Source organism: Ptiloglossa arizonensis, chromosome 4 (genome assembly GCF_051014685.1).
Source record: "Ptiloglossa arizonensis isolate GNS036 chromosome 4, iyPtiAriz1_principal, whole genome shotgun sequence".
NCBI classification, from domain to species: domain Eukaryota; kingdom Metazoa; phylum Arthropoda; class Insecta; order Hymenoptera; family Colletidae; genus Ptiloglossa; species Ptiloglossa arizonensis.
The window spans coordinates 8,123,879-8,140,087 of NC_135051.1; the positions used below are offsets into that span (position 1 = coordinate 8,123,879).

At 37.9% G+C, this 16,209-nt stretch overlaps 1 protein-coding gene across 7 annotated transcripts in view; it reads right to left on the reverse strand.

The window, feature by feature from the left end:
- The window catches only part of LOC143145304 (Y+L amino acid transporter 2), a 40,753-nt gene that overhangs the window by 10,935 nt on the left and 13,609 nt on the right, over positions 1-16,209 (reverse strand). For all 7 annotated transcript variants that reach the window (XM_076308548.1, XM_076308549.1, XM_076308550.1 and 4 more), the window contains 3 exons: positions 4,964-5,089; positions 2,007-2,145; positions 152-275 (listed from right to left, as the gene is read on the reverse strand). In XM_076308548.1, the coding sequence (XP_076164663.1) occupies positions 152-275; positions 2,007-2,145; positions 4,964-5,089 (389 nt within the window). The remainder of the gene's footprint in view (positions 1-151; positions 276-2,006; positions 2,146-4,963; positions 5,090-16,209) is intronic.

Below are 16,209 nucleotides of genomic sequence, written 5' to 3' on the forward strand. Positions count from 1 at the left end.
TTATAATGAGGATATATTTTAGATCCCTCGATGCACAGTACGGTTACAGTTCTAACAAAAAGTTGCTCTACTCCTGCTTCGGGTCGATATCTGGACCAACCTATCCATAGATTTGGTACCAAACTCGATTGTAACACGGTATGAAATTTACCACTGCCACAGCTTCGCTTCCCAGGACCTCCACGGGACTCAGTGTCGTGTAGAAGGCCACGTTGGCGAAAACGTAAACGAGCGTGACGAGTACGCACGAAATTCCGATGGCTCTTGGTAAATTTCTGAAAAAAGAAAAAGAAACATAAGCATAAAGTGATATTAATTACAGCTATTTAATTTTCTATTTTCTATTCTTTCGTACGATTGGACAACCTCGATAGTTGCGCGCAGAGATCTCGTTGGTTGTACGTGTTGACGAACGGAGCGGATTGTGCAACTTTCACGTGGTCTTTCGAGCAACTTTCCCGCCCGTGATTCTAAAAACGCTCTATAGTTAATCGTAACATCGATCCCTGTTACGACGGGCGAATTAGAAGCGTAAAGTTCGACGATCATTAAATTGATTTTAATGGGTTGCAACCGTGTTTTGTGAGGAAAAAGTTTGACCTTGAAAGGCACAGAACGCCGGAGCACGAACCCTCTCGCTTGACCTCGTATCGAACTCAATAGAGCCGAGCTTGCGACCCCCTCTTTTAATTAATAGATATACTAGATCAGCTGTTGCAATCGCTGTTAATCGTTGCGTGAGATTGCAACGAAGACCGGGTTAATCGTGTCGATTCGTCCGGGACGATTTTTTTCATGGAGAAATGCAAGTAAACGAACGTTACGTAAAACGTAAACTTGCGACCGACGATACGTGTGTGTGTGTGTGTGTGTGTGTGTGTGTGTGTGTGTGTGTGTGTGTGTGTGTGTGTGTGTGTGTGTGTGTGTGTGTGTGTGTGTGTGTGTGCGTGCGCGCGTGCGCGTGCGTGCGTAAAGCAAACGTGGTTCGAGTCAGCGTTGAAAAGAAGAAAAAGAAAAAGAAAATATTTTTTCGTTGAAAGTAAAAGCAACGAATTCGAAAATTTACAGATACCCTCGACGAGGCTACTTTTTACAATCGAAGCGCAAAAATGGACAAATTGTTGAGATTCGTTCGAAAATGGCGCCGCGCAATGTGTAACGTTCAAACGAATTTTATTCGCGCGAAGAAAAGTAACTCTCTCTCTCTCTCTCCCCTCTCTCTGTTCGTTTACAACGCTGTAACAACACACGTGGATCCAACGTACAGTAAATTCTGGTTAATCGAGATCAGGTCCATTTCAAACCAATTGAACGACTGGTTCAATTGTAACAAGTTTTATGGTTAATTTAAACATTGCTCGGTTCGAACATACTTTCACATTATCCACGATGAAATTCCTCGGTTTCAGAACCGATCACCCCATTGACCGTTTTTTCCTGTCAAGCACTTTTTCCCCAGTTAGCGGTTGTCTAAAAAAAAAAAAACGCGATCTTCTTGATTGCACCTTTTCGGAATATTTAAAGACGGTCACGTGTTCGTGGGTTTCCACCGAAAATCTTACATTCATTCTTTTATTTTACCGTTTATTATTATGGTCGACAAGCGTGATTTCACTTGTTCGTCTGACAACCATGTTTCACGAGTTAACTCGGGCACAGCGGTTAAGTGGTCAAACAGAATCCACTCTCTATTTCTAGGGTTAGGTTATAAATCAGTAACACGCTGAACTTCGTCCTCTCTCTCTCTCTCTCTCTCTCTCTCTCTCTCTCTCTCTCTCTCTCTCTCTCTCTCTCTCTCTCTCTCTCTCTCTCTCTCTCTCATATTTATATATATATATATATTCTTTTCTGTTAAAGTTTGAAGAACTTGGTATAACAAGAACGAAGCAACGTGGCTTATCGTGTTGTAAATAAATCGTAAACATTTCAAGGATCCATGGAAATCATTTGCAAGCGAGTTGAATGTTTTTTTAAATATTTGGAAGAATGACTAATCGGCTGCATACTTGACTGGGTCCTTCAGTTCCTCGATGATGAAATTCAAGTAGTTCCAGCCATTGTAGGCAAACAGACCCGAATAAAAGCTGAGTGCTATCGACGTCACTTCCGTGTTGGTGTTCTCGAACGTGAAATACTGCGTGTGTCCTGTAAAACACAGAAGCAATCGATCAAATACGGGATTCGATGGTGCACGGTGTCCGTTATTTTTTCACAGATCCAACGAACTTGAGAATATCCGAACAAAAAAAATTAGAACAATTTATAAAACAAGTTACATCGTGTCTTTGATCTTGATTATGAAAACTAGTGACTAAAAAGAAAAGAATATTAATGATATATAGTACTAGGACCGAACGAACAAGATAAGAACATTTTATAAAATAAGTTACATCGTGTCTTTGATCTCGATTATGCAAACCAGTGACTAAAAAAAAAAGAATATTAATGATATATAGTACTAGGATCGAACGAACAAGATAAGAACAATTTATAAAACAAGTTACATCGTGTCTTTGATCTCGATTATGTAAACTAATGATTAAAAAAAAAGAATATTAATGATATATAGTACTAGGACCGAACGAACAAGATAAGAACAATTTATAAAACAAGTTACATCGTGCCTTTGATCTCGATTATGTAAACTAATGATTAAAAAAAAAAGAATATGAATGATATATAATACTAGGACCGAATGAACAAGATAAGAACAATTTATAAAACAAGTTACATCGTGCCTTTGATCTCGATTATGTAAACTAATGATTAAAAAAAAAAGAATATGAATGATATATAATACTAGGACCGAATGAACAAGATAAGAACAATTTATAAAACAAGTTACATCGTGTCTTTGATCTTGATTACGTAAACTAATGACAAAAAAAAAATTATTAATGATATATAGTAACTCGGGGTTTAGTTATAGTAACCTAGTTATAGTAACTAGGATCGAACGAAGAAGGTAAGAACAATTTATAAAACAAGTTACATCGTGTCTTGGATCTCGATTATGTGAAGTAACAATTAGAAGAAAAATAATATTAATGATACACAGTACTCGAAAAAATAGACAAATAATTTTCTTTTGTTCGATACGTTCTCTTGTTAAATGTTTATTTCGCTTTTTTCTTTACACTATTCACCCTCTGTCGTTCCGCTTCTACCGTAAGCGAATTCCTGTGAAAAGTTCCATTCTAGCGAGAAACGGAGATCGCATTTACCGTGGAAGTGAGACAACATCGGGGACGCAATTTAGCGAAATGAAAAGAGTTCTTACACGAGAGACATTCGTCTGAAAAGGGACCATTTGGAGAAGTGAATAGCTCAATTCAAGCGATTTCTCGGCACGCAACACCGTGCGTCTCGAATCGTCCGCGTATTTAATTCACCTCTCTGATTGGCCAAATTGTCTCGTCCGACAAGCGAAGAAACGCCTAACAGTCTTACGTTCACTCGAGGGTAGTCGTGGGTGGCGAAACATTAATGCGGACTTCCTCGTTCTTGGTTCTATTACCTCTAACACGAGGCAAACGTTAGGAGACCCTCGCCTTGGAAACCACAGGGGGAGTAATTGATTTGCTCGATACGCGAATGTTAAAAATTCTTCGATTACAATACCGAACAAAGGGTACTTTCAAAGTTCACATTCTTTCATTAGGTTATTCGGAAAGTCGTTTCATTTTTTTTTTATCTTGTGAAAATGAAACACGATTTTTTTAGAGTGTATATGTTGTTAAATTAAGTATACTCTCCATTTTGAAAAATGAAACGACTTTCCGAGCAACCCAATATATTGTTACGAAATTTTACGACCGTTATTCACCGCAGCGATTTATTCACTTATCGTACCTTTCTCTGTACGTGATTACATCAATCCGGGGGCAACCGAATAATACCGCGAAGCAATATTTTGCTCTTTAATTTTTCCTCTCGTCGATGTTCCAATAATAATGTTCTTATCGTTGTTCTTCGGGGTACAGTTTTGAAAGTTATAATTTTTTAGCAGGAATTAACCAAATCGTATAAATATCTTTTATCCATTCTGACCTTTAGAAAAGCTCAATTATGAATAAAAGTACCATTTTCTACACGTACGAAATATTACTTTCTCGTCTCGCCTCCGCGTAAGTGATGCACTTAGTTTTTCGTACGTATTCCATAATTTACCAGAGACGTTCCAATCGCTCTAGAGCTTCGGTCATTGCTCAATTTGAATATTAATCGACTCACGGATGTAAAAATAAACTAAAAACAATTTCTCTATATACTTTTATCAAAATGAAATAAAATTGACGCGACTTTCGATAAATCTAAACTCTTCGTTCGCCTTCACTGACAATTTTCACTGATTTTTCTAAAAAAAACAATGTAGATTTCCGTTTAATTACTGATGCTCGATTTTAAGATTTAACGAAGCAACGAATACCGTCGGGAACCTTTTGTAAAAAAAAAAAACCGAAAAATATGTCTCTCGGTGCAGAAATTCCGGAAAGTCGCGAGATGCTGTAAAACGCCATTAAAAAACCCAGCACGTCGACCCGGTGCGAAACTTCACGCTTGTATATTTTTTCCAGCGTGCCCCGTTCGCTAATATCCAAGTGATTTAAACCATTATAGTTTCTTACGAGTGGACAGTCTAGGGGGACACGTTGGTCCGTGGTTTCTTGCCCCCGTGTGTAAAACGTGTGTAAAACGCGAAACCAGGCCGAGCGAACAATCGTCCGGAATATTTCGATGATCGATAGAGCGTGCTACGGATATATTTACACGCGAGGGAAAGTCGATCTGACGCAACTTCTCCCTTTGTCGCGTAGCTTGTGTATCAAGGAAGAAAAAGATTGGGCAACCGTGCAAGAAATAAACGATCGCCGACGAGATACACGGGGAGCGTTGATTTTTATACTCGACCGGCAGGATCGTGTACATTATCATCGAGAAAGTCGAGCGTCGTTGAACTCACCGTTGAACAGCTGACAAGCACCGGTGACGATTATGATGAACAGCGCCAGGAGCTTGGCGTACGTGAAAATGTCCTGCACTCTCGTTGCCCATTTTACATCCCAACAGTTGATGAACGTGAGGATACCTGAAGCAGGTTGCCGCGAAAAAATTAAGGCCCAATGAACTAAGCCTGAGTATTGTACAAATAAATTATTTGAAAAATAATACTAAGCCTGGGTTTTGTACAAATAAATTATTTGAAAAATAATACTAGGCCTGGTGTATTGTACAAATAAATTATTTGAAAAACAATACTACACCTGAGTATTGTACAAATAAATTATTTGAAAAAGAATCTTATATTATCTTATTTGGTTCCAGATATTATTTGAAATAATTGTGTGTTGTTTTATTCGAACAGCCAAATAATTTTCTTTAAAATAACAAATCAATAATTTGTGTGAACAAAATACAAAATAAAGTTAGTTTAGCACGTTATTTTTAAAATGAAAACTCTAAAAAAAAGTTTTAGAGCCCCTTTTGTAGAGATTGAGGCAGAAAATTATTTTCCTTTTTATTTCAAATTGAGGCAGGATATTGTTAGAAACTGTTTGAATTCGTGGTAAATAAACTATACTTGCTAAAATAATAATAATAACAATAACAGTAATATTAACAATTATTATTATATCATTATTATTGGCGTAATGAAATAAATGCATCAGGATAGAGAAAAGATGCTATTTAAGATTGTCGAAGAATCTTATCACCTAGAATCTGTAGTAATCGTTAACAACCGCAAGGAGCTACAAAGAATGCATCCGCGTCAGAATTGCGTTAAGTAATTTGCATTTTCATGGTAGTTAACGCTACGAGTCATTAATTTATACCGTGCAAAATTTTAACGACCAATGAAATAACCTCTTTGAACCTTTCCAATCGCTAAATCTGAATTCCATTCTTGGATCATTGTTCGTAAAAAAATGTTTCTCTAGATACATATTTTGCAAACGAGAAGCACCCCAATCTTTCGAGCAAGAATGTATGTAATTTAAATTGAGACTTATCGTTCAGAATTATACTCTTCCTCGTTCAAAGACCGTCTGTCGGCTATGTCTCGTGCGTAATTAAGCCCTTTGATCGATTCGTGCACTAGTTAATCAGATTCATTAGCTGCTGAGATTAAACGAAGAAAAAAAAAAAGAAAAAAACTTATCAACGATGATCGCGTTTGACGTTCGCGGAGAGTCGTGACGACCGATAATACGCCACCGTGTCACGGAATGTTCGAACCATAGCACGCGACTATCCAACCGTAAGCAACATTTTTCGTATGACGATTGCATTCGCAGCGATACGAATTGACGACCAAGTGCTAACAAGTGCGCGATAACGCGAATGCACAGAAGATTTAAAGAACATTATTCGTTATTTTTCCGTTCTTGGGTCGCTGCTGAATCGATCGAAAAATTGTAGAGAACATACAAGATAAATCGGCGTTCCAATTTGGAGGTTAGATATCGAGACCTAGAACCTGGAAGCATCGGCAGTCGGTAATACCCTTGGCATCGAGCAAACGAGGCTCTGCGTTCAAAGGATCTTACATTTATCGTTGGCTATTCATTTTTAATCACTTATTTTACGAATCGATTCAATCCTTTTTCTTTATGTATAAGAAAATATAATCCATTATAAGGAATATAATCGATTTCCTTGGAACGAGGATAACTTTCAACGATAGATTTTTGATTTCCATTGGAAATTTTATTTCAATTCCGATATTCTCAAACCACCCTCTATCGTTCCCCTCGTTGCAATACTTCCATCTTATGTTTCATAAATTGAAATTGAAATTTTCTAAGGCATACTTCTCGAAACAACGTTTCACGAAAATATTTGCACAAAAGATGAACCTTCGATAACAATTCATGGATAACATATAACGATGTCGAAGCAGCATAGTGTCAATTATAGAAATAAAATATGAGATAACGCGCGAGTCGGAAACCTGCGACAATGTCGTAATTTATGTACGTGTATGCATATCGACGAAACGATTACTGGAATTAAAAATATGTTTGCGAGGAACAAACGTCTTCGTCGTTTCGCTAGAAAAACAACCACCGACGTTTCTTTACTCGGGATGCATTGTTTGCTTCGGATTCGGTGAAAGAGACGTAGCGGAATACGAAACGAACCTCCTGTACAGCCCGAGGTCGCAATCCATGGAAGCACCGGAAGTTAATTAAACGCCAATAAAATATTCATTCGTTTTCAAACAGTAGCAGATGAATGGATATAATTAACGTTACGATTTTATTCCACGAAACCGGTTGCACGAGGCTGGACACACTCCAACGGACTGACTGTGACACCAGTCCAGTCAACCGTGATAACGCGGTGTTGCGCTCAATGGGCAAAAGTAACCAATTTGAGGCGTCAAGTTTGAAAAATTCTAAAAGATTGGTAACAAACCGTGGTTCTTGATATCATTACTCATAACTTTTGTCGAATGTATCAATTTGCCGTTAAATATCGAGACACGAAAAATGCTAATGCATTTTCTCAAGCACACGCACGATTACAAATCGTTCTAGTATCGGGTTGTTTGAAGAGTCGTTTCGTTTTTTCGAAGCACGATTTTTTTTAGAACGTATAAACGTTTATACGCTCTATAAATGTTTATACAATCTGAAGAAGATCGTGTTTCGAAAAAACGAAACGATTTTCCGAACAACTTTATATTGATACTATATTATACCATTATATTAATACTACATTCAATTTTTGTCGAATATATCAATTTCCCGTTAAAATTGAGACATAAAAATTTACCGCAAAATGTAACGAATTTTTTCAAATACGCGCAATAACAAATCGTCCTAATATTTTGTATAAAATATTTGAAAAATCTACTGAGAAGATTTGCAATCATTTTTGCATTCCTTTGAGACATATTTAATTGTCCATTCACACGTTACTTTTTATGTTTCATATCGACCTGTTTCGCCTGGCGGACAAAGAAACATACGGTACGGACGATTTGGGCCACGGTTCGTAAAACGAATCGGCGAACTATCCAAACAGACGTGACACGGTCACGAAGATTCTGTTGTACCCACGGGTATCGCGATTCCCGATGCGATGAAATTATTATCGATAGGACTGGACGAAGATGTACGACGGATGCCTTCCTGTTACGCAACCGTTACGTATTTACTCGCGTGTCGAAATTCTGATGCAATCGGCCGCGAGTTTTACATTTTTCGTGTTGCTCGTTGCTACGAGGCACGGAACTCTCGCGAATTGCTTCCTGGTACGGTGTACACGATCGTTACGGGTGCCAGTAATTATTAAGGTGGCCTGTGCAACACAACTTCGGAATAATTGACTTTATCGCTTATTCGACATTACGTTAGAATTCTTTTTTTACAAATATACAGACACGTTACTTTCGCAATCGTCGATACGTGGAAAAACTGACCGGCAACTAAGCACACCGATGCGCCGACTATACTTCGTAAGGCACCACTCCGGTTACACCGCGACTATAGTACTAGACTGTACCCTATATTGTGTTTCAACGGTGTTCCTACTATATCATTACCATACTTGTACATCACTACTACTGAAACACCGTCACTGTGATGTACACTGTAGGCAACAATTCATGGTAGAAATGTAGTCACGAAGAACAAAAATTTAATTTAAAATCAATCACCCGATAACCGACGTTACGAATATCGCTACAGACTACTGTGATTGTACAAGATACGTCAAACACTATCAACGATTAACTATTGGGTTGTTTGGAAAGTCATTTCGTTTTCCAAAATGGAGGGTATATAATTTAATAAGATGTTTATACACTCGAAAAAAATCGTCTTTCATTTTCACAAAAAAAAAAAAAAAAAAAAAAACGAAATGACTTTCCGAACGACCTAATATAATACATTCTTAACTTGCACAAAAGTTATTCTATTGGGTTGTTCGGAAAGTCGTTTCGTTGTTTCGAAACACAATTTTTTTTATAGTGTTAATAAACGTTTATACGCTCTAAAAAAATTGTGTTTCATTTTCACCAAAACAAAAAAACGAAACGACTTTCCGAACGACCCACTATATTTTCGTCTTACTTCGAGCCATAGAATCTTCGCGAGCCCGATTTGTACCACGAATTTCTCTACCTACGGTGTGTATATATACCGAACAACCGAAAAACTTCGATATGTGATCGGAATGGTGTATACCGTTCCTAGGTTAGTCGACAAACCTAGAATAAATTTCAGGTTAGATTGTCCGCGGTCGTAGGAGTTTCGATTACTCGAAGCTCGAACAGGGACGATAATGTAGCCCGGCGAGATCCCGAATGATTTTCAGAACCGTTTCCAAGTTCATTGGTCGCTGGAACGTACGTACGTGCAATCACGACCATGAAAAAGATTCCACCTTACGAACGCGTATCGCGACACGTTCGGGCCAGCGCGTCCTTGGCGTATTCGTTGGCAACGTCAAAGAAAAGTAAGAAATGCCGACTGACGCAACATCTCGAGAAATATCGCGAGACTCTTTCCGCCCTTCCCCTCCCTGTTCTCTCTTTCGTTACCCTCCGTTCCACCGCCATGATTGGAACGTCTTCTATCGTCCGGCGTCGAGCGCGCGCTATCCTACTCGTTCGTCAAGCACGAACGTGCTTTTTCGCTTCGTCGCTCGTGACCCCCTCGGCGAATTATGCTGTTGTACCCGCCATTTGACACGATATTAGAAGATTACATTTAATCACAATTGGACATGATTGCTATCGCGATCTTTTCACACGACCACTGTCTGATGAAAAGTCACTGACTTTTCGACCAATCGGGCTCCAGTCTAGGTATAATCCACCGTCCGATGCATACATACCGACGGATCTTTCTCGTGGTCGATGACTTTTCGTCTTGCGAGGCGACCGTACACGTTGGTAGCCATTAATCCCGCAGTCTTTCGTAATTTCTCCGAACACCGAGTATCCTTACGACGAGTCTCCGGTCGAAAGTTATTGATTTATTAAACTCCAATGATAGTCAAATCGATTGTTTTTAAATGTATATAGGAGGAGGATCCTTAATAGTTTCGCGTGAACGAAACACGTCGAAAAGGGTGTCGAGAGGATTTTTTCGCGGGAGTCTTCGTTCGCGGGGAATTCAAGTTTGAAAATCGCCGGGGCAACGATTTCGACGTCGATTCTCTCGGGAATGATGGGGCTCGTGGAAATAATGTTGCTGTACAATTTCCTTTTTTTTTCTTTCCACGTAAAACAGTCACTCGAAAAACAGTGGAAATATAATCGCCGCGCGAACGACGACAATAAAGCTTAACGAGAACAGACGCTATTATTTTGGAATGAAATTCGAACGGCAATATTTAGTCGCACCTTTTAACACGCTTCTTTTATTGAATTTGTATATTCATGACATCTGTGCCTTCTTATCGTCGCGATGAAAAATGTTCGATACGAATCATAGTATCAATTATTGGGTTGTTCGGGAAATGATTTTTTTTTTCCAAAATGGAGAATATGTAATTTAATCAAATGTTTTATACACTCTAAAAAAATTGTGTTTCATTTTCATAAAAAAAAACAAAAACGAAATGACTTTCCGAACAACCCAATAAATCGATCGGTACACGAAAAAATGTTTCTTAATACTTTTCATTACCCAGTAGATGAAATATAACGAGTAATGTGTAAATGGACAATTGAATATCTCCGAAAGAAATACAAAAAGAATCACAAATCTTCTCGGTAGTTTTTTTAAATATTTTATACAAAATATTAGGGCGATTTGTTATTACGCGTGTTTGAAAAAATTTGTTACATTTTGCGGTAAATTTTTGCCTCAATTTTAACGGGAAATCGATGCATTCGACAAAAGTTGAATACAGTATCAATATAATAATATTAAGTTGTTCGGAAAGTCGTTTCGTTCTTTTGGTGAAAATGAAATACGATTTTTTTCTCGAGTGTATAAACATTTTTACTAAATTATATATTCTCCATTTTGGAAGAAAATCTCCATTTGTTTTTTTTTTCGGTGAAAATGAAACACGATTTTTTTAGAGTGTACAAACATTTTCTTAAATTATATATTCTCGGAAAACGAAACGACTTTCGCGAACAACCCAATAGTAATAGTAACACTACTATCGGTATCGAGCTAAATCGAAAAATAATTTTTCGAGTCGCTAAGCATTGTAACAAAATTATGCAAGTATCGATTTAAATAAATCTCGTTAACGACATTTCGATATGTGCCTTTTTCAAACGATTCCGTGGATAATTGTACGTTTCCCGTAACGATCGGCTTCCCCTTGGAGTTAATAATCGATCCCCGTCACTGGAAACTCGATCCAGGAACTAATTTTCTTGCTGTACGCGAGTAATAAACCGAACGGTATTCAAATAAATTTTTATTACCAGGAAAGAGATGTTTTTTTTCTGAATTTTCTCGGTCCGTGGCATTATTAATAACGACGTTAAGAGAAACCACGACACGAATATTTAAAAATCGCGAAACCGAGTCTCGAGAAATTAATTACGTTCTCGGTTATTCACGGTACGTATTCAACGATAGAAGGATCAGAGATGGCAAGGGGGATTTCCATTTCGTTGCGTGCGCGGGAAACTTCGTTCAATGTTCGTTGGAACGATTCATCGGAAATTAAACGGAATGCTCTGCTTCCACGAAGGCGTCTTCTCGTTTCCGTCTTCCCCTTCGTTTCTTCTGTTCCGAGTTTTTCGCGTATTATTACGTCGACAGAGACGATTTCTCGCGAAAGCCGCTTCCCGCCACCGGGAGGGAGATTACGTTTTTATTTCTGCAACTCTAATTGGAGTCTGCGCGTTCGACGATTGGCCCGTGGACAAAAAAAAAAAAAAGAAAGAAAAAAAAAATTTAAGAGGATTGCCACGGAAATTGGCTCAAGCTGTTGTCAACGACAAAGTAATTTTAGATCGATCGACCGGTTTCGAAGTATCTCTGTATGTATTTTAATCGAAACATTCTGGATGTATTAGCTTCTGATACCAGTTATAATTTTAACCGGTATAATTGTAGCTAATGATGTTAGCGTAATACCACTAGTAATGCTCTTAAGTTACTCCGACACCGTTAATAATTCTATTAATTTATTACAATACCATTAATAAGTATGCTCTTATGTCACTCTGACACCATTAATAATTCTATTAATTCATTACAATACCATTAGTAAGTGTGCTCTTAAGTCACTCTGACACCATTAATAATTCTATTAATTTATTACAATACCATTAGTAAGTATGCTCTTAAGTCACTCCGACACCATTAATAATTCTATTAATTTATTACAATACCATTAGTAAGTATGCTCTTAAGTCACTCTGACACCATTAATAATTCCATTAATTTATTACAATACCGTTAGTAATTGTATCGATGGTATTGCTATATTACCCCACTAGTGGTTCTACTAATTACCTCGCTAACAGTATTGGCATATTTCATTTGAAATAAGATGAAAAATAATGATTTGAAAGGAATATTTGAAAAATATTATAATGATTGGATTATTTGAAATACTTTGTTATTTATAGTTATATACGTATAAGGACACATTTCTGTGGGCATGCGTAGGGTTCGCAGTTCTGTAAAACGATACGCGCGACACGGTCTCGATACCATGGCGGAAGGACAGTTGCAGCAACCACAAAAGAAACACGATCCCTATACTGCGGTACCTTCCACGTAAAAAGGATTCCTCATAAACATGCTTCTTCTACCCGATTCCTGAGATCGATTACCGCGTATTCGTGTTTTCAACGAATCTAATCGAATTGAACTTTTACTTATCGTTTTGTTCGAATTTTTGACAAACGTTCACAGACCATGTGCAATCATGCAAACTCCATTTATTTGGAGTTACACGATCAATTTTCTCCAAATTTCTACAATCAATTTCTTTCGAATTCATACTATATGTTTTTGTAATATTCATGATTCGAAAATTGTGAAAAACGTCGAGGAAACTATTATCGTTGTTATCGGTAAATCGAGCACCGTTCTCACCTTTCACGAATTTCCTTATTCAAATAGTCACGAACAATGTAGTCAGAAAAATAAACTGAATTCCATGTGTCAGTAGGGGAGAAGTAACGGGTGTACCTCTTTCATTTTTTACATATGGGATTCAGCTTCTCTGTTTGGTCACGATGTTCCCGAAACCTTGTACATTAATCCTTTGGACTCGAGAGTCGCCGTCTAACTCAATGCACTTTTTTTTGGAATTGAAACTGAAATTTAAATATTACACTCTTGTAAGATGTGAACGTATGTAAGCAAAGTATTGAAACGAAAATGTTTCGTTTAAGATTAATTGTACAATTTAAAGAATTTTATTAAGGCACCAGTTTTTATAAGCGAAAAAGCTTCAAGTTCAAAAGGTTAAGAATTGTCAGTCAACGACACTTTTTCTGCGTTCAATTTTCAATCGGCTGAAACGAGGAAAGTCTAAGACGCGGTGCTCTCGTTGCTTGCTCAATGTCGTTATTTATCGCGTAGTAGCGGGAAATGAAAACACGCAACATTTACAGAATTCTTGATTCATCGTCAGTAGTCACTGACAATACCCTTGCAATATTACATTGGCCTTGATATTATTTGAATTCGATGCCCCTCTAAAGATTGAAATGTCTGTCAACAGCGATACGAAAATTGTAGATACAATACTACTGTACGTTCCATAAGATGATTGTGTGACCGCAACTGGACCACGTATACATAACAAATACGATAAAATTTATAGAATAAATCTTTTTAGAATTTACACGATCAATTTTCTTAAAAGTTCTACCATCAATTTCTTTAGAATTTATACTATATATTTTTGTATAACTTGTGCAATCAATTCCTTTAGAGTTTATACGATCAATTTTCTTAAAATTTGTACAATCAATTTCTTTAGAACTCATACTATATGTTTTTGTATAATTTGCACAATCAATTTCTTTAGAATTCGTACCATATATTGTTGTATAATTTGTGCAATCAATTTCTTTGGAGTTTATACGATCAATTTTCTCAAAATTTCTACAATCAATTTCTTTAGAATTCATACTATATATTTTTCTACAATTTCTACAATCAATTTCTTTAGAATTCACACTATATATTTTTCTATAATTTTTAAAGTCACCATTATACGTGTACAAACACAAGTGACGTATTGTACGTCGCCTCGGTGAGATATCCTCAGCCCGAATCGACGTTTTTTTCCCTTCAATCGGCAACTAATCGTCAGTAAATTAATTGGGTCTCGGTACGGAAACCGTGATTCCCTCGAGAAATCATTAGATTCCGAAACACCGCGAGACCGACGTTTCAATTACCGAGAAAACAGGAAGAGCCGGAGATTCCAAGGCCGGAATTATTATTGAGAGCATTACAAACTGTCCTCGTAACGAGATACGCGGCATTACCGCTGAAAACTTCCTCGAAGGACGCTCTGCCTACGCTTCGTTTCTGACAACAGGACGAAAGGTCGTGCCTGTGTCGTGGAAACGGTACCAAAGAAATCACCAAGAACGATGCACGATCACGAATTCCACGAACCCTCCGCGCAAATCTTTCACCAGCGTTTCAATAATAATTCGTATAGGGTGAACTCGTAAGGTCGAATCGATAACACTCTGAGGAATATTTCTCTGGAATTCAAATCTTTTACAAACAAATATCCTCTTATCGAACATTACCTCGCGTTCTTTTCTCGTTTCGTTTATATCTTCACTCTACGCACACGTATAATTCTGACCAATTTTCCTCGATAACTAATTTCTACAAATGACTTCGGACCACACGGAACAGTGTTTGGCGGCCCGTATCGGTCGACGGATGGAAAAGAGAGGGAAGAGCGTTTCATTCTTGCTAGTGGACTCGTCAGTAATGCATCCTAGCAGGCCCTGCCTTATACGCCGGGACATTGGAAGATAGGTAAGGGACCGTATATATACCGATCGGAGCAGGTACAGGAACTTACGGGAAACGGTTGGTGATGAGTTTCCCTCTGGTGGCAAGCGTGGGTAGCGCCGCCACAAGTGCATCCCCAAGCTCGAATTCGACTAAACACGTCCTCTCGATACAGTTACCCCGAAAACCAACCGTGTGAAACTTTTCCGCTTGTACTATTCTTTAAGATAACAACTGTATATAAACCCACCAAACTCGCAAATAAAGCAGTCTATATTCTGAAGTCAACCGGTGTATAACGGATTTTCTCCCGTCTGTATAATTTTCAAGTAAAGTTCTTAGTTTCGATTAGGTTGAATTTGGAGGATTCAATTAATTGAATTTCGACGAATCGGGATTCTACCATCAATTTCTTTAGAATTTATACTATATATTTTTGTATAATTTGTGCTTTTAGTGAACAACTCGAATCCTTCGTTAAAAAGTGACAGTTTGGAATTATGTCCCGTCACATAATCGTCGATTCACCGTAAGAGACGAGAGACAGATGAGAACAAAAGCATCGAACAGTCGAAACGTACGTGCCCCCGAAGCCAACCTCGAGATCTAACAATCCTAGAATGACAAACCCGACCAAACGGGATCAATAATTAGTGGAAGGGTTTCCAACGTCGCTCGAATTGAAGTCTTCCGATAAATGATCGCGTAATAATGTATTCAACGAAGTCGAATGAAGCGTTCAAAGGAACCCGGTACGAATGAATGCGGGTCAAGATAACAGGATAAGTTGAATAACACTAAAGCGGAGAGAAAGTAATTCGATTAGACGATCAGTGGTCCGACCGTGAATTATTGTGGGACGACGTTTAACGGTACGGTGTTGTTTGTCGGTACTGAACTGAAAATCCAACGGACCAATGAAAATAATTCCGCGGGGTTCGCACGATGAAACGACAAAGGCACAAATCAAACACTGGAATTAGTGTTTAATCGGTCGGTGGGTTTAATTTTCGTGAGAGAGGACAGGTATGACCACTATCGTCGAACATGTGTCCATATTTCACCCTCGAACGATTTCGTGACTTTTTGTATACATACTCTGAAACAATTGCGTTTCGAAAATGTAACGTCCCAATGTAACGTTTCTCCAGGGACGAAACTACGTACGATTCGAAAAAGAAAAAAAAAATAGAAAGAAAAATTAATCAACGTACCAGATTTGCTTCGTTGACATTTTACGTTTCTATCGTGTATATTCGTAACTTTAAATACACGATACGGT